The 22893-nt window shown below is 44.4% G+C and overlaps 1 protein-coding gene across 2 annotated transcripts in view; it reads left to right on the forward strand.

Moving 5' to 3' along the window:
* NCAPG2 (non-SMC condensin II complex subunit G2) overlaps positions 1-22893 on the forward strand; it is a 100116-nt gene that overhangs the window by 52645 nt on the left and 24578 nt on the right. For both annotated transcript variants that reach the window (XM_068235849.1, XM_068235850.1), the window contains exons 16-21: positions 6049-6222; positions 10405-10475; positions 13569-13722; positions 17993-18166; positions 20313-20426; positions 20554-20688. In XM_068235849.1, the coding sequence (XP_068091950.1) occupies positions 6049-6222; positions 10405-10475; positions 13569-13722; positions 17993-18166; positions 20313-20426; positions 20554-20688 (822 nt within the window). The remainder of the gene's footprint in view (positions 1-6048; positions 6223-10404; positions 10476-13568; positions 13723-17992; positions 18167-20312; positions 20427-20553; positions 20689-22893) is intronic.

The following is a 22893-nucleotide window of genomic DNA, read 5'->3' on the forward strand; positions in this document are numbered from 1 at the left end:
CGGCGAGGAGCGGCGAAATTGTGACAGAGGGTAATAGGAGATGTCCCCTATTGCACTGGTATGTTTACTTTTGTGCGATTTTAACAATACAGATTCTCTTTAAAGAGGAACTCCAGTGAAAATAATGTAAAAAAAAAAGTCCTTGTTTTTACAATAATTATGAATAAATGATTTAGGGCCTGTTCAGACTATGTGCGTTCCTAGACGTTTTCAGGGAACGTGTCTGGGTACAAAAAACGCATAGAAACGGCTCCTAATGCTTTTGAATGGGCTAGTTCACATGTATGCGTATGAGACGCATACGTTTCTCATCCGCATTGCTGCACGCAGTTCTGTGCGTCACGCATAGAAACGGACGCAATGAAAGTCTATGGACGCGTATCAAAAACGCGTACTATTGCGTTTTTAGCGTCCGTTTCCCTCTGCGCTTCCCATAATTCTTTTTTTTCCCCCTGGGTCACGTGTGTGTGCAAAACGCAATAGAATACGCATTAGAACGCCACAAAAATGCATGCGTTTTTCAACTTGCGTTTCTTTGATTTCAAACGCATTCTTCATACGCAGATAGTCTGAACAGGCCCTAGTGTTTGCCCATTGTAAAATATTTTAAATCCCTGATTTATATTCTGACATTTATCACATGGTGACATTTTTACTGCTGGCAGGTGATGTAGCTGCTGCTTGCTGTTTTAGCAGTTGGAAACAGCTGTAAACAGCTATTTCCCACAATTCAACAGGGTTCACAGACAGGAAACTGCCAAGAGTACGTACTCAGAATTTCTTTGTGGGAGGGGTTTCACCACAATATCAGCCATACAGAGCCCCCTGATGGTCTGTTTGTGAAATGGAATGATTTCTCATGTAGAAGTGGGTATCAGCTACTGATTGGGATAAAGTTCAATTCTTGGTCGGCGTTTCTCTTTAAAAGTATAGCAGAGGCCTTTATTAGCCTACTTTACAGGCCTGTCTGACCACAGAATTTTGAGGCAGATAAGATCTTCAATTCACTAAGCTTTATCACTTTATCAAACGTTTGATAATTTACTTCATGAGTGAAATCTAATTTTGAATTCACAAAGGTGTTATAGATTTATCGAATGCTTTATCGATAACATGTTCAATAAATCTATAACACCTTAGTGAATTCAAAATTAGATTTTACTCATAAGGTAAATTATCAAATGTTCGATAAAGTGTTTGGTAAAGCTTAATGAAATGAGGCCAAGGTCTGTAATTTTTTTTTATTGCACACATTAACAACAAGCTTTCATCAGCAAGGGGGTGGAGATATTGGTCACTATGCTTCAAAGAGTTTAGAAAAGCCACAGATGCTATCTTCACACCTTCCCCCTGGATAAATAATGGGCAGCTAGAAGGGGAGGGGGGAACTTGGCAGCTCCTATAGCTATTAAAAACCATTAAAAAAAAGTGGTGCTTGGTTCCCTTTAACCTTCCTGGCGGTAAGCCCGAGCTGAGCTCGGGCTATGCCGCGCAGGAAGATATCTCAGCCCCTGATGGAGCGATTTGCTCCATTTAAAATGCTGTACGCGCAGCTAGCACTTTGCTAGCCGCGCGTACAGCTTGATCGCCGCCGCTCTGCGGCGATCGCCCGTACGCAGCGGCGCAAGAGGGCCCCCCCCCCCCGCCAGAGCCCTGCGCTGCCCGGACCAATGAGTTCCGGGCAGCGCTATGGGCTGGATCGGAGGTGTCTGACGTCAGGACGTCGGCTGACGTCCATGACGTCATTCCGATCGTCGCCATGGCGACAGGAGAAGCCAAACAGGGGAGCGCGTTATATACGCGTTCCCCTGTTTGCTATTGATGCCGGCGACGATCGCACTAGAGGGACACATGCGCCCTCTAGTGGTGTTTCATGTAGCTACCACTCTGGTAGCTTTACATGAAACACAAAAAAAAAAATTTAAAAAAAAAGGATTTTTGCCATTTTGGCAAAAAAAATTAACCGCCAGGAGGGTTAAGCAGATAACGATACATATGATACTTACCTATACTACTTTGATCTTGTCTGTGTACTCCTGTAAGGCTTATTTTTATTACTACTTAGTATTTATATAGCGCCAAATTCTTCCACAGTGCTTTACAGAGTGCAGTGGAAACTTATTTTGCGAGCATAATTTGTTCTGGAAACATGCTTGAAGTCCAAAGCACTCTTATATCAGAGCAGATTTTCCCCTAGAATTAATGGAAACTTGGATGATTCATTCCACAATCCAAAAACGGTTATAAAAAATATTTAATACAAAGTACTGTATAAAGTAAAACGATTCTCCACTATAACTATCAGAATCCTTGCTATCTGTTGGCTCAGCCCAACTTATTTTTTTTTTTCGTCTGGCTCAAACAAGGAACTTATCCAATGACAGTTGTTTTGCCTCCTTTTGAGGATTTCACGGAAATGTGACATTGTACAGTCCCTACACTCAAATCAAATTGAAGCTTAAGTGAGAGTAAAAGCTTGTACCGGCCCCCTGCAGTCGCCCTGTGCCCGCGCCTGTACTCGTGCCTGTACTCTAGGATCCACTGGCCCCCTGCAGTCGCCCTGTGCCCACGCCTGTACTCTAGGATCCACCAGCCCCCAGCAGTCACCCTGTGCCCGCGCCTGTACTCTAGGATCCACTGGCCCCCTGCAGTCGCCCTGTGCCCGCGCCTGTACTCTAGGATCCACTGGCCCCCTGCAGTCGCCCTGTGCCCGCGCCTGTACTCTAGGATCCACCAACCCCCTGCAGTCGCCCTGTGCCCGTGCCTGTACTCTAGGATCCACTGGCCCCCTGCAGTCGCCCTGTGCCCGCGCCTGTACTCTAGGATCCACCAACCCCCTGCAGTCGCCCTGTGCCCGTGCCTGTACTCTAGGATCCACTGGCCCCCTGCAGTCGCCCTGTGCCCGCGCCTGTACTCTAGGATCCACCAACCCCCTTTAGTCGCCCTGTGCCCGCGCCTGTACTCTAGGATCCACTGGCCCCCTGCAGTCGCGCCTGTACTCTAGGATCCTCCCCTGTCGCACCCCAGTTTCGATTTTGCCTGCCTCCAACCAGTGCGCCTGCGCAGCCCTGGCCATGCGCGTCTCTGTTCGGGATTCCATTGCCGGGAGCGCCTTGCGCAGGCGCACTAGAGATATTCTTGTGCTGTGCTTATGCAGGACTCAAACTAGGACGCGCGCGGAGACAGACTCGGTCAAGCAAAATCGAAACTGAGCTGCGCCGGGGCCCGGAGAATTCTAGAGTACAAGCACAGGACGACTGCAGGGGGCCGGTAGAAGCCCCAGGTAAGTAAAATTGGCTTTTTTATTTTTTTCACTCTGACTTAAGTTTCCTTTTTAGTAAAATTTAAGAATAATCCTGTAGCGTCAAAGGGAGTAGAACCGTCGGCTCAGTTGTGTTGATGTGACGCGTGTAAATGTTCTGTGCTTGTATATCCAGGCGTTGCTTGCTCATCAAGTCAAAATTTCATAAAAAATGTTTGCTTGTCTTACAAAGAGCTCTTAAACCAAATTACTTGCAATTTAAGGTTTTACTGTATACTGTCTTGTCACTAACTGTCCCTCAGAAGAGCTCACAATCTAATACCTACCACAATCATATGTTTATCGCAGTCTAGGGCCAATTTAGGGGGAAGTCCATTAACTTATCTGTATGTTTTTGGGATGTGAGAGGAAACCGGAGTGCCTAGTGGAAACCCACACAGACGCAGGGAGAACATACAAACTACATGCAGATAGTGCCCTGGCTCGGGTGTAACAATCCATTGCAGTAAATTGTGGCTCCGTGCTACTGCGCGGTCATGCCAGTATTTGCGTGGGTGCAGCACATGAAAAGAAGCATGGTCACAATTTACATGATGGTCCCAGGCAGTGGTGATGGTCTCCTGTAGGACATGGGAAGCCTCTGAGAATCCAGAAACTTCCCTCTTCTTAGGCAAGTATCTGTTTGTTTGTTTTTTGACTTCAGGTTTACAAATAAGTCTAAAGTGTACCTGAGACGTAAAGATATAAACATTTTATACATACCTGGGGCTTCCTCCAGCCCTCTCTGCACCGATCGCCCCCATGCCGTCTTCCTCCGCCTCCTCGTTCGTCCGGTAGAAGCCCCGTTAGCTTGGCCAGTCACCGCAGATGCAGTTCGCTCGCGTGCGCACCTGTCTCACTCCCACAGCTGGGAGCATTCTGCGCAGTAGAGCTGCACAAACCTCTCCCGGCCACAGGAGTGCTGTGGGGCGCCCACACAAGGCTGCGTAGTGTGCCCTGGCTGGCCAAGCTAATGGGGCTTCTACTGGGCAAATGAGGAGGACAGTGGGGGAGCGACCGGTGCGGAGGGGGATGGAGGAAGCCCCAGGTATGTATAAAACTTTTATATCTTTACGTCTCGAGTTTCCTTTAACTACTTAAGGACCGCGGTGATTGAAATCTACGCCCTGTTTTGGTGGGCTCCTGGCTGGCAGGATGTAGATTTCAATCACCCTGCGCATCCACCTTTTCCGTCGCTCCCCGCCAATCACGCCGTTAAACCCGACGTCTCTCGCCGCAGCTCACTGGCTCTGCCTGTCTCTATGACGACAGAGCCATGTGAGCCGGTCAGTAGCCGATTTCATTGGCTCCTGGCCGTGTCTATCAATGCAAGCTGCTCCCATTGGCTTACATTGATAGACACAGTCAGAAGCCAATGAAAGCGGCTCTTGACCGGCTCACATGACTGATGGCAGAGTCTATGTCAGCAGGATCCCGGAAGGTATGCGTGACGATTCGTCGGGATTCAGTCGGTATTGTACCAGCGGTCTCTGGTCCTTAAAGGACACATCCAAGCTATAAGAAAAATGGAAATCCACTTACCTGGGGCTTCCTCCAGCCCGTGGCAGCCATCATGTGCCCTTGCCGCAGCTCCGGTGGCTCCCGTTGTACTTCACTGCAGAGTTTTATATCATTTATATACTGCGCAGGCACAGTACATTAATGATGACGTCGGCTAGACCACGTGACCCGCACCGTGGAGCGCACAAGAAGCCGACCCGGAAGTCGACCTGGCAAGGTCGGCTTCTGCAGCGAAGGACACCGGGAGCTGGAGGAAGCCCCAGGTAAGTGGATTCTCTTTTTTTTTTTTTTTTTTTTTTTTTTTTTTTTTAAGCTTGGATCACTCCTTTAAGGGGGCAGAGACCGCTGGTACTTAAGTGGTTAAATAGGACCCAACAAAGCTAAAACACACTTAGAGACACTGAAGCGAAAAAAAAATATATGATGTAGTGTATTGGTTGTGTACTATGAATAATTACTAGAAGATTAGCAGCAAAGAAAATATTCTCATACTTTTATTTTCAGGTATATAGTGTTTTTTCTAACATTGCATCATTCTATAATATGTGCAGATTATACAACACTCAGCATTCAAAATGAGTCTTTCAGAGCAGTCTGTGAAGTAATGACCTCTCCTCTAGCAGAGAAAAAGTAAACAGTTCACTTACAGTTGAGATAATAAGTCAGATAACAGCCCTCTCCACCTTAGTCGGAGAGTTAATGGCTTGTTTGCATAGAGATAACAACTGGAGTTTCTTAACTCTTTCTGTACTGGAAACAATTATGCTGGATACACACCATGCGTTTCCGTGTTCAATGCGGCCGTCGATACGCGTCGATTCGATTATTTCCGACATGACCGATTCAAGCTTCGATGGATTGTTAGGTCGATTTGCCATACTTTACATGGCATTCGACCTAAAAATCATCGAAATTAGTTCGGAAATAATCGAATCGACGCGTATCGACGGCCGCGTGCGACGCGGAAACTCATGGTGTGTATCCAGCATTAGACTGATGTATCTGATCTTAATGTTTTATTTCTTAGCTGTACTACACATACAAATCATAATATCATATATTTTTTTTTTCGCTTCAGTGCTCTTTAAGCACTTAGGTTTTCGATTAATCCATGCAAAGTATACAGCTGATCTTAAAGGACTGCCTTTTTTTCTCATCGATAGTGGTTTGTTGCGTTGTGCTTGTGGCTGACCCTGCCATGATGAGATTGTGTTCACTGGTTTCAGGTACTGGAGAATGTGTTGTCCAAGGAAGATGCATCATCTGTAGCCAGCTTACTGGAGATTGTTGCCATTTTGTGGGTCAGTATCAGAAAAGCTCTGGAACAGAACGAAGAAGCAAAACTATACACCACCAGTAAATTTGCCTCTGTGCTGCCCGAATATTTCAGAGTGTTTAAGGTAAGCTGTAAGAGTCTCTCCATCCAACGCTATGCTGTGAATAAATCCCAACTGTGGACAGTAATATGAAAGGCTGATGTAACCTCCTTGGCTGTGTTGCGCTGTTATTACAGTACTGTCTAAGTAGTGTTTGAGAGTCACAATAATGTAAGTACATTTTACAGTAGAGACTAAGGGGTCGCCCAGGAAGACCCACCACCGTACATCCACTGAAAATATCTCCTTCTCCTTAGCTCTCCTTTTCTCAAAAGAATATGATTTATTTTAGTATTTATATAGCGCCGACATATTATGCAGCGCTGTACATTGTCTTGTCACTATCCCTCAAAGGGGCTCAAAATCTAGCCCCTACTATAGTCATATGTCTATATTGTGTAGTGCATGTATCCATAGTCTGGGGCCAATTTTTAGGGGAAAGCCAATTAACTTATCTGTGGGAGGAAACCGGAGTGCCCGGAGGAAACTCACACAGACACGGGGAAAACGTATGCGCTAACCGCTACACCACCACGCCCATATGCCCAATATGTTGCTTAAAGAGACTCTGAAGCGAGAATAAATCTCGCTTCAGAGCTCATAGTTAGCAGGGGCATGTGTGCCCCTGCTAAACCACCGCTATCCCGCGGCTAAACGGGGGTCCCTTACCCCCCGAAATCCCCTCCGTGCAACCGGGGATCACTTCCTGATTGAGGCAGGGCTAACCGCCTGCCCCACGCGCGTCTGTCAGCGCGTATCTCCGCCTCTCCCCCGCTCCTCTCAGTCTTCCTTCACTGAGAGGGGCGGGGGAGAGGCGGCAATGCGCCGCTGATAGACGCGCTCAGAGGCAGGGCTGCAGCCGTTAACCAATTTGGTCGTTGATTTTGCGGGGGGGGGGGGTTTGGGGGTGAAGGGACCCCGTTTAGCCGCGGAATAGCGGCGTTATGAGCTCTTTATTCTCGCTTCAGTGTCTCTTTAACCTCCTTGCCGGTTATCCCGAGCTCAGCTCGGGGTAACCTGCGCAGGAGGATTTCTCAGGCCCCGCTGGGCCGATTTGCATAATTTTTTTTTTGTTACAAGCAGCTAACACTTTGCTAGCTGCTTGTAACACCCGATCACCGCCGCTATCCGCAACGTTGCGCCCCCCCCCCCTTGCGCAGCCTGGCCAATCAGGGCCAGGCAGCGCTGAGGGGTGGCCCGGGATTCCCTGTGACGCCATCCCGCCCCGTCGCCATGGCGACCGGGGAAGCCCTGCAGGAAATCCCGTTCTCAACGGGATTTGCTGCATACTCTGATCACCGAAGGCGATCGGAGGGGCTCGGGGGATGCCGCCGCTCAGCGGCTATCATGTAGCGAGCCCTGGGCTCGCTACATGATTTAAAAAAAAGTTCCACGCTGCCTCCTTGCCGGATTTTTTAGACCGGCAAGGAGGTTAATGTTGCATGAAAGATATTGAAGCATAATGCTGGAGTTTTCCAATCCCTAACAGCTTCACTGCTAGGAAGCAAAATTGTGCCTCTGAGCAGCCATCCAGCTTGCCACACAAATCATTACTATCTTTTTAATGGAATGTGTCCAAAAAATGTTCCATTATGGGTCCAGGATGGCCTTTTTTCCCCTCTGCTCTAATAGGTTAAGTACACTATTAAATTGTAAGAACATTGCCTGAAATGATTAATTTGTTTACATTCATCTTCTCTGAGGTGACTTAAAGTGGATCCGAGGTGAACTTTTACTCATTGCATAATTGTGTTCCTTTCCTATTGTTTATATGGCATTCCTCAAGCCAAATACTTTTTTGTTTTTGTTTTAATACTCTTAATTTCCTATAAACTAAATAAACCACGCCCACAGGTTTTCAGAGCGCTTTGGCAGTAGCAAGGGCTCATGGGAGCTCAGTCTGGGCAGGAGGAGGTGTTACTAGTCATTGATTTCAGAGGGAGGAGGGGGGATTAGGTTTTTTTCACAGGCTTAGTAATCAAGATACAGATAAGCCTGCCTCTGTGTAATGTTTACAAACAACATGGCTGCTGTCGTATCACAGGAAGAAATAATCATTTTCTATTAAAGCTGTTTGCAGCTATATTTGCTGCAAAACATTTTAATAACCATGACTGTGAAGTAGGAGCAATTTTTGGGTTTCATAAACTGAGTTGTCAAATGATTTTTGCATTGGTACCTTGTTGGGAATATAGTCAACCTCAATGATAGGCAAACTACAGCCATAACAGATTTCCTGGCAGAATACAACTGTTGTGGGCAGGGGAGAGATAGAAAAGGGTCAATAATTCATGTATTTTCACTCTGGGACTCTTAATAGATTGCCGTTGGTAAGAGACAATTGAACATTCTTTGTACATTGTTAAAGTTTAACTATAAAATAACACCATGGAATATCTAAAAAAAAGTTCATTTTTTTAGGAGTAGGAGGATGGATGCAATTGTTTATTTCATCAGTGTATTTTCACCTGGGGTTCACTTTAAGCCAGGTACACACCATGCGATGTTCACTTCTGATCCTATTCGAACGATTGATCAGATCAGTATTCAGATGTGACATCAATCGGATATGGAAGAAAGCTAGCCTACACATGTATACAATTGTTTCAAATTCCGATTCCTTTTTTCTGATTGGATATCGATCAAAATTGAATCGAAAGGACATACAGACGAATGATAGCCAGTATTTTTCTTGACATGTTCCAGCATGTCAAATCTGCTTCCGATCAGGAAACAGATCAATTTTGAGCTTGGAATCGGTCGCTGGAAATCAGTAGACTGTATGTTTTTTTACCCAGACCCAACCATTTTCTTGATCGAAGGATCTGAAATGAAAATTTCACCAGGCCTTATGCCTGGTACACACGATGCAATTTTCCATCAGATTGACTGTCGAATCAATTATTTCTGACAGATCCCATCTGATTGTCAATTGATTTTCTGATCCCTTCTATACAAAATTGATCGGAAATTTGATTGGACCAGTCGGAAATAATAGATTCGAACCGTCAATTTGATGGAAATTGAATTGTGTGTACACTGAGCTGAGCTGCTTTTAGTACTGTTTTAACTACCTAACGGCCGCCTAATGCCATTTGGTGTCAAGTCCTGGGGTGGGGTTTTGCAGGAGATCGCGCAATCTCCACCTGAATGCTCTGCTCCGTCATCAGTCTCCGAGCGGTGATCGCCACTAGGAGACTGTTAGACGGCAAGACCGCCATCTATTTACAATGTACAGCGCTGCGATCTAAGGCAGCGCTGTACTGGGGAGGCACAGAGAGCGATCGGCTCTCATAGGCTGATGTCTATGAGAGCCAATCGCTGGGATTGGCTGCCGGGGGAGGGAGAGAAGGTGGGAAATAAAATAAGAAAATGTCCAAATTTATTTAAAAATAACTAAATAAATAATAAAAAAATAAACAAACACCCCAGCAGCGATCAGAGCCCACCAACAGAAAGCTCTGTTGGTGGGCAGAAAAGGGAGTGGGAATCACTTGTGTGCGGAGTTGTACGGCCCTGCAGCGAGGCATTAAAGAGAACCAGAGCTGTTGAAGAAAATCATTTTATACATACCTGGGGCTTCCTCCAGCTCCATAAGCCTGGATCGCTCCCACGCCGCCGTCCTCCGCTTCCTTTATCCACCGGTACCGGGTCCCGTACTTTCGGCCAGTCGGGCCAGTTGACTTAAGCATAGTGCGTCACTGCCGGCGGACGCGGCCAATTTTTCGCATCACAGGGGGTCCCTCCATATACTTACGCATGCGCCTCCATACTACGCATGCGTAAGGATATGGAGGGAGCCCCTGTTCATGCGGAAAATTGGCTGCGTCCGCCGGAAGTGACGAGTACCGACGATAGAGGCAGCGGAGGACGGCGGCATGGGAGCGATCCAGGCTTATGGGGCTGGAAGAAGCCCCAGGTATGTATAAAAGCTTTTCCTTTTTTTCAATATAGGTTGTCTCTGGTTCCCTTTAAAGCTGCAGTGCCCTAAATTGTAAAAAATAGCCTGGTCACTAGGGGATGTCAAGTGGTTAAATGGCCTGAGAAAAGAAAGTTTCATTTACATGGAGAAAAGGGTGAAATTAGAGTGTCTCATTGCATAAAGTAGTTTTTAGTGTTTTTTTTTTTTTTCATCTGGTTTATGTGCTTGGTGTGGCTTATACTTCATGTGCTTTATGTAACCTATACATCTTATCTCACCTGCAGGATGATCGCTGCACTGCGCCATTAATAATTCTAGCTTCTTTCATGCCACCATCTGCAGTTCCTACATTCAGGTATACATCTGCCATTCCACTTGCCTGTTTTTTAAATTAATTTCTTTAAAGCGGAATATAACCCTGCATTTTAACTTTGCTCTAAAACATCATTTACAGCATATTATATGCAACCAGCATTTTTTTTTACTAGACCAGCATTGGAAGGGTTACACACAGAGCTTTAAAGTTCGTGGAGAGAACTGCTGAAGTTTAGATAGATACATTTACTGTAAGTAAACAAAATGTAGCAAGTGAGGAATGTTACACACTCTTTGACTGTCTTCCAGCTCCTGCACAGTCAGAGAGAGTGAGTCACATTCCACAGTTGTTACATTTTGTTTTGCTTAAATGTATCTATCTGAACTTCAGATGCGGCAGCAGTTCTCTCCACGGAACTTTAAAGCTCTGTGTGTAACCCTTCCAATGCTGGTCTAGTAAAAAAAAAATGCTGGTTGCATATAATATGCTGTAAATAAAGTTTTAGAGCAAAGTTGAAATGCAGGGTTATATTCCGCTTTAATACAACTTTAACATTTGAAGTTAAAGAGCTCCCTAAATATTTATGTTTTAAGCCAATATGTGAAGAAAAAAATCTCATGCGTTTTCCTGTCATAAAAATGTAGGTGATGCCTTAAAATTCATTTCCTAGACCAAGCGGTTGAGAATAATAGTTTCTAGATTGCGGTTCCTTTACTTTCCTATGCAGCTGATTGAAAAGCAGTAAAGCAGGGCAGGAGGGATTATGCAGGAAGGGGAGGAGTTGTACCGTGTACACAGAGTGAATCTGGTTGTAAAGTTCATAACTTTATTCTCAACATGGAGTGAAAAAGCAAGGATTAGGCCTCTTGCACACTACATGCGATTCCGTTTTTTTTTTTTAATACGATTTTGGATTCTCATTAAAAATCTTAGCAGCATGAATCCAAAATCGGATCAGATAAAAAATCGGAATCGCATGTAGTGTGTAAGAGGCCTCAGTCTTTTAGCAGCCGAGAAGCATTGCGTTTGGCAAACTTGCCAGCTATTCTTTAGGACAAAATTAACATGACGGTGTTAATTTTAAAAGATAAGAGTATTAGGTTATTTGTGCAAACTTAAGTACTTACTGGTGAAAGGGTTAAAGGACCCCTAAAGCAAAAAAAAAAAGTAAGTTAAAACAGAATGGACAGGTTTTGGACTAGTCCATCTATTCATGGGGCATTCTCAGGATAATTTTTGACCCATACCTGCAGAGAGCAACATTTTATCATGAGTAGGGTCGCATTTGTTCTTCCCTCTCGTCTGTTGTGTGGCACACTTTTGTGAGTATCATTTACTGTATTTACTCAGCACCGTCTTCAAATGTATTTCAAGCTCTTTATTGTTAAAGCATCAAAGACCTAAGAAGGGCGCGTCTATGCGACATTTCGAGAAGAGCCTCCTCTCTTTCTCAAGCCAACAAGGCCTCTGAATACATACAGGTTCAAACGGCTTTAAATAGTGCTTGCTTCACTAAGGAGCCAATCAGAATGGTCTGGACGCCCCGAAATTATTTTCATTGCAGATTTACGCATGCGTCCTTCATATGATGTTTTTCATTCAGGACATGCTCTGCCTCATTGGTCGGGGCTCCAGCGGCCTTTTTAAAGTGATTGGAGCATAAAAATAGATGCAGTTCTCCATCAGGTCCTCCACTGGATGGGAGGGTTTATACGTAGGAACTTAGCCTGATTGGTTGACGACAGGGCGTCCAGACCATTCTATTTGGCACCTTAGTGGAGCAAGCACTATTTAAAGCCGTTTGAACCTGCATGTATTCAGTAGAGATGGCCCAGCCTTGGAGAACTCATGGAGAAGCACATGATTAGTTTGATCAGCTGATAGATTTGTAAGCCTCTGATTTGCTGGTCATGATCATGTGTTAAAACAGGAAGTCATCTCAGCAAATCAGAGGCTTACAAATCTGTCAGCTGATCAAACTGATCATGTGCTTCTCCATGAGTTCTCCAAAGCTGGGCCATCTCTAGTATTCAGAGGGCTTGTCAGCTTGAGAAAGAGACGAGGCTCTTCTCAAAACGTCGCACAGACTTGCCCTTTTTATGTGTTTGATGCTTTAAAAATAAAGAGCTTGAAATACATTTGAAGACGGTGCTGGGTCTCTTTTCTTAGAGTGTCTACTTGCTGTTCCTGCAGGCAGAGGGACAACGACCAAAAGCACGTCGCATCTGGATGGTTGGGTGCTGCCTTTTACCACTTGTCTACTACTGTACTGTACCTCCTATCAAAACCAATTACTATACTATATGGCTCTTAGTTTTCTCTCCACCTCTTAACTTTTGTTTGTTTATTCTGAGCCATTCATAGTTGTCTTATCCGTTTCTACATGTGCTTTAGCACAAGGCTTCCCAACCCTGTCCTCAAGTACCACCAGCAGTGCATATTTTGCAGAAAACTACAAACATTTACAGTTGAGGCAACTAGTGTCCCAGCAGAGCTGATTACCTACCTCTCTGGATTTCCACAAAACATTCACTGTGGGGTGTACTTTAGAAAAAAATAACTTGAAATTTCCCATGTAAGTATTTGACATCTGTTGATAGGGTTTGGTGCTGGCCATACATGAGAATTATGCTGACTTGGCCAGATTATCACTACGACATATTTATTTAAGAATCCCTGGTATAGGCATGTATATTTTAGTAAATAGCCGTGTTCAGATGTTTAGTGCACGTGTTTTTACTGTCCTTAATTTCCTGTGCGTAGGACCACCAGGTTTATATTAAAGCCATCCAGTGTTTTCCCCAGAATTTTTTTCCAGCCAGGTGGAATGAAAAACTAGCCGGGTGGGGCATGACAGGGAAGGCAGGGCCAGCGCAACGCTGCTTACAGCATAGTAGGCTGAGGAGGCAAGCCGATGTCAACCGGGTGCTCACCAAAATCAGCCGGGCGGAGCACCCGGCTAAATGAGCCTGGGGAGAACACTGGTGGTCAAGAAATTAAGAAAAGAAAAAAAAGAGGGTGTCATCCCTTTCGACACTATCAAAATAATTTTTAATTTTTTTTCCTTGCTGGGCTTGGAGGTATAGGCTATTTACAAATACTGCATATGTGTTTCTTCATCCACTTCTGTAGCTGCTCTGTGCTATCCAAGCTGAGAAATTTAGACAGCGGGGCAGATGAAAGCAAATATTCCTCACTCATCGACTGCATGTGTCGCTGGGGACAGGTGGGCCACCTACTGGACCTGATTATAGACTGGCTTTCCGAGTCTCTGCCAGAGAAAAAGGTAACCATTTATCTGCGTTATGTTCTGTTCCCCATGTGACAAACTGCTTCAGCATTGCAATGTATTACGAGTGTTTAGAGTACAATCTGCATGTGTAAGATGGTTTATCTGTAACGGTAGATTTCTATACTATCGTTTTTTCAGTGTGAGCACATAAAAGCTGAGCGATGTAACTTACAAAAAATGTTCAAGAGTAAAACATGATACAGAATAACACGTTCTTCAAGCATATGAATCATACGAGTTCAAGGTATGCCCGACTTCCACACAAGGCGGGGGAACTTTCACAGACAATTCTAATAGATACCGGTAGCACAGTGGCATCCTATTTGTTACATAGTTATTTGGGTTGAAAGACATAAGTCCATCCAGTTCAACCAAGAAGCCCATAATAATTTACTGATAGTTATATCAAACTATACACAAACAAGCTGGGCGATTTAGAAGGTAGAGGAACAGTTATGTTGCCAATCTTGCTGACCCAGGAGGGCTGTCTATAGGAACTGGGGAAAGAGAATATGACTATGGTGAGGGGAATGAACTTTGGTGGATTACATCTCCTGGCATGAATTACGTTGGCCAGGGCTGTGCACTCACTGTAGGCACTTAGCCGGGAAATAGAACGTGGAGGACTACATGCGTGTGTGGGGGAGCCTAAGGAAGCAGTCCCCCAATAATAATCTGAACATTTGTGTAGTGCTTTTCTCCTCTCGGACTCTGCAGCCACTGGGACGCGCTCAAGAGGCCACCCTGCAGTGTTAGGGAGTCTTGCCTTGAACTCCTTACTGAATAGGTACTTGACCTAGCCAGGATTCGAACCCTGGTCTCCCATGTCAAAGGCAGAGCCCTTAACCAGTACACTATCCAGCCACCACAATGGGAATGTCTTCCTCACCTCCCAGGATTTAGCTATGTAACCAGCAATGGAGCTGCAGGGATTTAAAAAGAAAATGTTTCAGATGTCTGTAGCCACAGAACTGATCAGCTTTTACTTTGGCCAGGCTGAAATTAAATGGCCTGGCTGTCATTACATGTAATTATGTCATTATTTTCATTAGCTCCTGTAATTGATGCCTGAAGAGTTTCACAGTGAATGCTCTCTGTTGCTAAACTCTTGCTCCTGAAATAATCCGTTCAAAAATGTCTCTTCTCTCCAGGCTCTAGATCTACCTGGAGAGCCCATACTTTTGTTTACATGCACCTTTCTTTCAGGGCTGAGCTTGAACTGGGTTTCAAGGGAAGCTGAAGTGAGAGAGGATATGGAGACTGAGGAAATGCACTATGAATAGCTTTTTATGTGTTTCTGTCATTACAGGAGAGTCCTTCTCCTCTTTAAGATCCAGCTGCCTCTACCACAATCAGCCTTCTTCAAATTTATGAGACTGTGACATGCATTACATGCCCAATTTGACAACTTCCCTTGGGAATTCACCGCTTGTAGACATCATCAAGGGTGCCTCCTCTAAACCACTAATTACTCTCCTTTATAATGCACTAATCACAGCTGATGCACTCACCATGTATATCAGAAAATGCTTTTATGGGATAGAAAAATACGGGATGTATCTGAAGATAACTGGGGTGATGTTCTTTCCAGTGTACCTAAGGTCTCCCCGCACTTACCTGATCGTTTACTATACCTATACATACTCCACAGGGCCTTTCTTACTCCTGTTAGATTATCCAAAGTCCGTGCAAATTGGGATGACCTTTGCCCTAAGTCTAGACAAATGTACTTTTATGCACATGGTATGGTCCTGTCCTCAGGTAAACACTTCTGGGGTACAGATAATAAAATTCCTAAATGACCATTTGGGATGCCCATTTACCTGTGAAGCTAAAACATGTCTTCTTAATCTCCTCCCCACTACTTTACCGAGCAAATGCCATAGACAATTTACATTGGTTCTCCATCTGGATCGTAAACAGCTTACTAAGAACTGGATAACTTCAGTGGTCCCTACTTGTACGGATTGGATCAAATCTGTTAATGCTGTACTACCATAACGTAAAGCTATCTATCAGCATAGAAATGCCTCTGTTAAATTTGAAAATATGTGGTCTGCCTGGACTAGTTCCAGCACACCAAAATATGAGCACAACATATATCTACAATTCCCTATTGGGTCTCTTAGATTATCTGGGTGTCTGTTTCTGCCAAGCTTGTCTCTTCCAGCTGCTTACCTAACTGGAGGGTGACTTGCTCGATCCAGTGTCAATAGTCCATACTGCACTGAATGTTAAGTGTTCTCGTTAAATTTATAAGTGGAATCTGATTGTTATTATCCTGTTGATAATGTGCCGAGTTTTGTGTCTTTACAAAACACATTGGCCTCAATTCACTAAGCTTTATCGAACACTTTATCAAACGTTTACCTCATGAGTAAAATCTGATTTTGAATTCACTAAGATGTTATAGGTTTATCGAATGTTTTATTGATAAAATGTTCAATAAATCTATAACACCTTAGTGAATTCAAAATTAGATTTTACTCATGAGGTAAATTATCAAACGTTCGATAAAGTGTTTGATAAAGCTTAGTGAATTGAGGCCATTATGTTGACTGTTCTTCCTGTATTGAGTGCCATCATTCTATCCTTGAGTGTAAAATGCCATTGGCTAAATAATGTACGATGTTACTATGCACTCTATTCAGAGTGTTGTCTGTATTTCAATATCCTTGTCCAATCTTGTATCTCTCTTCTGTTTATTGAACTTCAAATAAACGTTTTTTTTTTTTTTTTTTTAAATCCAGCTGCCAAAATAGTGCTCAGAGAGTAGGGAAGCCGGCTGGCATCTTTGTATTGATCCTTTCCAGTGAGGGCTTTTCCAAAGACAACATGACACACAGTGGAGCTGGGGGGATAAGGAGGAGTATAGCCTTTGCCTGCGCTCGGAGGACATGATCCTGCAGGCCAGATCTTTCGCTAACGCGACGGGGCTGCCGTTCACACATTGGCCTCAATTCACGAAGCTTTATCAAACACTTTATCAAACGTTTGATAATTTACCTCATGGGTAAAATCTAATTTTGAATTCACTAAAGTGTTTATAGATTTATTGAAAGCTCTAGCGATAAAACATTAACCGTTTGATAAAGTGTTTGATAAAGCTTCGTGAATTGAGGCCATTGTATTCTCTGCAGAGGCAGCCTCAGCCGAGAACCATCTAGCTAGCATATGTACAAAGTTTTAATGGTGCAACTAGAGATCAGTTATAGTAACTTGAAATGTTAAGCAGGGGCTCAATTATGTCTGACAGGCTCCCCTTCAAAACTTGAGAGGGGGGGGGCTCTTCCAGACCTCAACCCCTTCCCTATGTGCCCAGCAGGGAGGAGGAGCCCGGACCTCTTACTTCCTCCACAAGGGCCCCACTCCTTCGCGCCCCTGACTCTGCCACCCAGACCTACAGATCAAAGCAGTAGGAGTGACAGGGTGCTTACCTCTTCCCCATCGCGTCTCTCCGGAGCTCCTGCTGCAGCCACTAGGTGTCACTGTCATTCCTTTCAGTCTGAATGTCTCTGCACATCGTGTGAAGTCATGTGGCATGTGTCAGACCAGGAGGGAGGCAGAGACCAAAGCGAACAGTGACACCTAGTGGCTCCAGTGGAAGCATCGGAGAGACTTTGGGGGAAGAGGTAAGCCCAATCACTTCCGCCGTGCAGGTCTGTATGAAAGGACACAACCAGGGGGAGTACAGGGGGGGGGGGGGGCTGTGGAGGAGGTGGAGTTAAGAAGTCCGGGCCCTTCCTCACGGCCAGGCCTCCCCCCCACAGCCATGGGGCCTGCTACCTCATACTTACGCCAGTGATGCTAAGTCTAGAATACAGTTCTGAAATGCAAGTAAATGTTTTTTGCACTGCAACTGTTAAAAATAACCATTTATTGTAGTTGTTAAAGCGGACCTGAACTCAGAACTTCCTCTCTGCTCTAAAAGATAAGCAACAGCATGATAATGAGCAAAACATTTCTTTATTGCAGGACCTGTATCAGCTGTGTGTCTACATCCTGATCTCATGAAAGCAGACATAGGGTTAACATCCTGTGTTTATGTAATTACCTTCTCTGCCGAGGCAGCCAGCTTCTGTCCAGTGCAAGAGTTCAGCTCCACTTTAACAAGAAAATGTACAAATACTGTTATACCAAATTGCCTATTTCTTTTTCATAATACATATATTGAAATGAGAAATATTAAACAATGATGTCCTTGGCCAACAACACCTGCAAGCATAGCCTTATTTCTGAATTCATTTTCCTGTTATTTGTCTAGAAACACAGCGGATCTGGGCGCCAAGTGCGTATACAGGATACCAGAGAGTGTAAACCAGACCTGGCTCTTGAATATATAGAATATATTATGTCCCAGAATATGAACCGAGATTGTCTTCTGGCTGCGCAGACAAACAAACTGAACGATCTGTTGAAACAGCTGGGGCTCTTCAAAGTAAGTATTTGTGTTCTTCACGCCTGGTCTGTCTTTATTATAAGTTATGGATAAATGTGGACATGGGATGATGTGTGTGCCTATACTGTGACTATGCTAGAGAGCTGTATTTCTGTAACATTCTGCATGCGGGTAAAGGGCTCCTTCCAGATTGTTGATTTTCTGGCAGATCTGATCACTGTCATGGGATTTGTCAGGGATGTCGTGACTCCCTCAAGCCTCACTGACAAACTTCCAGTTGATTTAGGACAGTCTACCAATTGAGCATTTGATTAGACAGGGTGAGTGGAAGCAGGAGAGGCAGATAATCAATGACTACGTATCTTTGTTCTACTTCAATAAATGCAATGCTACCCTGTGACATTCTGCATGTTACAGTCTTATTGTATGCGATTTACACACATTGGTTAAAATAGCAATACTAAGGCGCGGGTTTATTGAGAGAATATGATGGCTCATGAAATGGTTCTGAAGCTATTGTCTGCCATACATCTCTAGTGCTGAGAGCTATTTAAGAACTTTCTGAAAATGAGTATCTCTTACTGATTAAATTTAATTATTTTATTCTAAATAAGCTAGTTTGACAGCCATTAGAGAGTCCCGAAGGTTTGGCACCCTTTAGACAGTCACTGAGGTTTGGTACTGTACAGGCAGTCACTTATATTAAGCACCCTACAGGCAGTCACTAAGGACTGGAACCTTACAGGCAGTCACTAAGGACTGGAACCTTACAGGCAGTCACTAAGGACTGGAACCTTACAGGCAGTCACTAAGGACTGGAACCTTACAGGCAGTCACTAAGGACTGGAACCTTACAGGCAGTCACTAAGGACTGGAACCTTACAGGCAGTCACTAAGGACTGGAACCTTACAGGCAGTCACTAAGGACTGGAACCTTACAGGCAGTCACTAAGAACTGGAACCTTACAGGCAGTCACTAAGGACTGGAACCTTACAGGCAGTCACTAAGGACTGGAACCTTGCAGGCAGTCACTAAGCCTGGAACCTTGCAGGCAGTCACTAAGGACTGGAACCTTGCAGGCAGTCACTAAGGACTGGAACCTTGCAGGCAGTCACTAAGGACTGGAACCTTGCAGGCAGTCACTAAGGACTGGAACCTTGCAGGCAGTCACTAAGGACTGGAACCTTGCAGGCAGTCACTAAGGACTGGAACCTTGCAGGCAGTCACTAAGGACTGGAACCTTGCAGGCAGTCACTAAGGACTGGAACCTTGCAGGCAGTCACTAAGGACTGGAACCTTGCAGGCAGTCACTAAGGACTGGAACCTTACAGGCAGTCACTAAGGACTGGAACCTTACAGGCAGTCACTAAGGACTGGAACCTTACAGGCAGTCACTAAGGACTGGAACCTTACAGGCAGTCACTAAGGACTGGAACCTTACAGGCAGTCACTAAGGACTGGAACCTTACAGGCAGTCACTAAGGACTGGAACCTTACAGGCAGTCACTAAGGACTGGAACCTTACAGGCAGTCACTAAGGACTGGAACCTTACAGGCAGTCACTAAGGACTGGAACCTTACAGGCAGTCACTAAGGACTGGAACCTTACAGGCAGTCACTAAGGACTGGAACCTTACAAGCAGTCACTAAGGACTGGAACCTTACAGGCAGTCACTAAGATTTGGCCCTCTACAGGCAGTCGCTAAGATTTGGCACCCTATAGACAGTCACTAAGATTTGTTAACCTAGAAAGATTTGCCCCACAGTTCAGATCAGAAAAAGAGGTAAGTGCAACACTGCACACCATAGGATATGAGCCTGAATGTAGATTAGGTGTTCAGACAATGCAATGTACAACTATTAACAGTTTGAGTTGAGGTGCTGCTGCATTTTTAAAGTACAGTCATTATATCTAACTTTTTGTTCCTCGGCCAGTTCAGGTTCACTTTAGGGCATCAAAGTATTGTTTTTGAAGAGTATTCATTTTATTCTGATGAAATGCAGTTCAGGACTGTGTGAGGAGATTTCATAACTTAGAATAGTCTTGCTGCGATTCTTCTGTTGTGATTCTAAATTTGCTGAATTGTTTCTTTTTAAAAATATATTTACACCTTATAAATCATTAATATTGTATTATGAATGTTACCTCTTTGTAAATGTGATGACCACCTGTGTTTGTTTTAGGAGGTGCTTTGCTCTTTTTTGAAGGCACCTGGGGTGTCTCATAGTCTCAGCCAGGAAACTTGCCTGAGGGCCTTTAGCCTATATTGCCGGCTGAATATACACCTCCAGTACAAGGTAATGTGCCTGAAGATGTCCTCAACTGTTACATTTCCTTTGTGTATTGAAGATGTGTAGCACAGATGCTCTGCACAGAACACTTATGACTTATGCTAAAGAAGTTGTTTGATTTCTGGTTGTACAGTTTAGCTCAGAAGGCCGATTGTACTTGTCTGTGCTGGAGGATACAGGTGGATGGATCGAAGGTCAAATTCTTAAAGATTTAAGTCCAGAGGCTTTGACAGAAGAACAAATTAAACTGGCCCAAGAAATACTTCAGGTGAGATCCGAAATGTAGACTTGATTACCCTAAAATTGCATTATTAATTATTTATTTCCTCATTAGACACAGAATCGGAATAATTTATTTTGCCAAGTTCAGAGGGGGGAGTTGTACGCGGAATTGGTTTTTGCTCATACGGGGGGGAGAGGTTTGGTTAGAGTAAGAGGAGAAAATATCCAAGAGCCAAGGCTATGTTTACAAAACGTTGCAGCTGCCTTCCCAACCGTCATATACCGTCCTATTATTTCTATGCTATTTCTCTAAATGAACCATTGGTGACCCTATTCCTCCACCTAAACTATGAGTAGCCCCTTGTAAGTACAACAGTTGTTTGACTTTGACTAATGGTACAATATTTTCCTCAGATGTGAATGTGATTTTTTTTTTTGTGTCAATCAGAATGCTGGATCTTACAAATGTATCTGAAGATGAAAGTTGCCTATTCGACCCATTTATGGGAACAATTGATAATTAGTGATGTAGGCGAACAGCTTGCCTGCTAACAGCTATGACCCTGTACTACTTCCAGGTCGCTGTCTCTCAGTAATGCGCATACCCTGCGCCCGGGCGTGTTCAGTACTGCGCCATGCCCTGGTCCGGCGACGAGCGTCCCTGATTGCGCATCTGTGGCTGGGCACACTTTGTGTGCGTCACACACGTGCAAAGCGTGCTGGCCACAGGTGCGCAATCAAGGACACGCACCGCCGGGCTAGGGCATGCGCACTACTGAACACGTCCGGTAGTACAGGGCCATAGCTGTCGAACTGTTCTCCTATGCAGGCGAGCTGTTCACCTACATCACTCTTGATAACTACCTTCTGATTAATTACGAACCTGGAAATCGAATCGAAAGATCATATCTTATGAAACTATTGTACCATTAATAGGCAACTTTAGAGTTGCTGTACTGCTCACCTTTCCATAGCAACACACATCCTAACTGTCCTCCGCAGTGAGAAAGGTCTTCTACAACTGCCCTGCAAAGGAAAGAAGACACAAGCAGATAGCTCAACTCTGAACTGGGGTGAACTTGTGCTGTAATTTGGTCTTAGGGATGGTTCAGACGGACGTTCAGAGGCGTCACGTTCGTGATGCGTTCGGGCTTTCAGCAGTGTTCGCATTGCGTTTGCGTTTTTCTTCCCCTAGGGGGACATTACCCGTCGCGGTTAACTGCCCCTGGAAGCTACATGTAGCTTCCAGGGGCTCCTTGAACGCTAGGGAAAATCGGGACCCGAACGCCACGTTCGTGTAAACGCGCGTGAAAGCTTGGTACAAACGCTCCCATTCACTTGAATGGGAGCATTTAACGTCAAGCCCCGAACGCTGGCTGTAAACGCTGCACAAGCGTCCGTCTGAACCAGCCCTTAGAAAGAAAGTTGAGGATGAGATGAGGTTCAGGTCACTGATGATTCTATTGTAACATAAAAAAAAATGGCAGTACAGAGATGGGCTGGCCTGATGATCAGCTTATCATACAAAAAAAATGCAGCTGACCAGTATCTAATGAAGGGACTACTTTGTTATGTACATATATTGCACTGTTGATTTGGGCATTTGTTTGCAAAGTGTTTTTAATTTTCCTTTATTTGGTTTTGCCCTCCATAAACTTCAAAAACATTATTTGATGTTAGCCCATTGTAATTTCTTTTCTCTCTCTGGTTTACTTTCTGAAATGTATCATAGGCAGCAACATCTTTAGTACTGGCAGGAGAACTCTGCGGAGTGTTCAGTTACTGAGAGTTCTAAAGCCAGTGGAAAATATAACTGATCTCCCAGATGGCTGGGGGGGGGGGGGGGAGAGATAGAATTCTGTATAATATACAGCCTAGGCTAGGCCGTAGTGCTAGGGCAGAGCATTCATATGCAAATTTTTACACTTTTTTAACCGCTGATAATGAAAGTCAATGGGAATTTATGCTGCAAGATCTTTTTTGCACATGTAAAAAGTGCAAGCGCAATTTTGGACATTTTATCATTAAATCGCGACAAATGTGTTTCGGCACATTTTCCATTCACATGCAAATGTTAATAAGCATGAACCCCGTCTTACATAATTTTGCTTTTATAGTTAGTTGTTTGCCTATAGAATAACTTTAATGGTGGTATATAAGCACAGCTCACATGCAGTTCAATATATTTACATCTTAAAAGGAGGCAAGTGTAGGGGCTGCGTCTTTATTTGTGTACAAGTGCTTTCTCATT

Source organism: Hyperolius riggenbachi, chromosome 5, assembly GCF_040937935.1.
Source record: "Hyperolius riggenbachi isolate aHypRig1 chromosome 5, aHypRig1.pri, whole genome shotgun sequence".
Taxonomy (NCBI): domain Eukaryota; kingdom Metazoa; phylum Chordata; class Amphibia; order Anura; family Hyperoliidae; genus Hyperolius; species Hyperolius riggenbachi.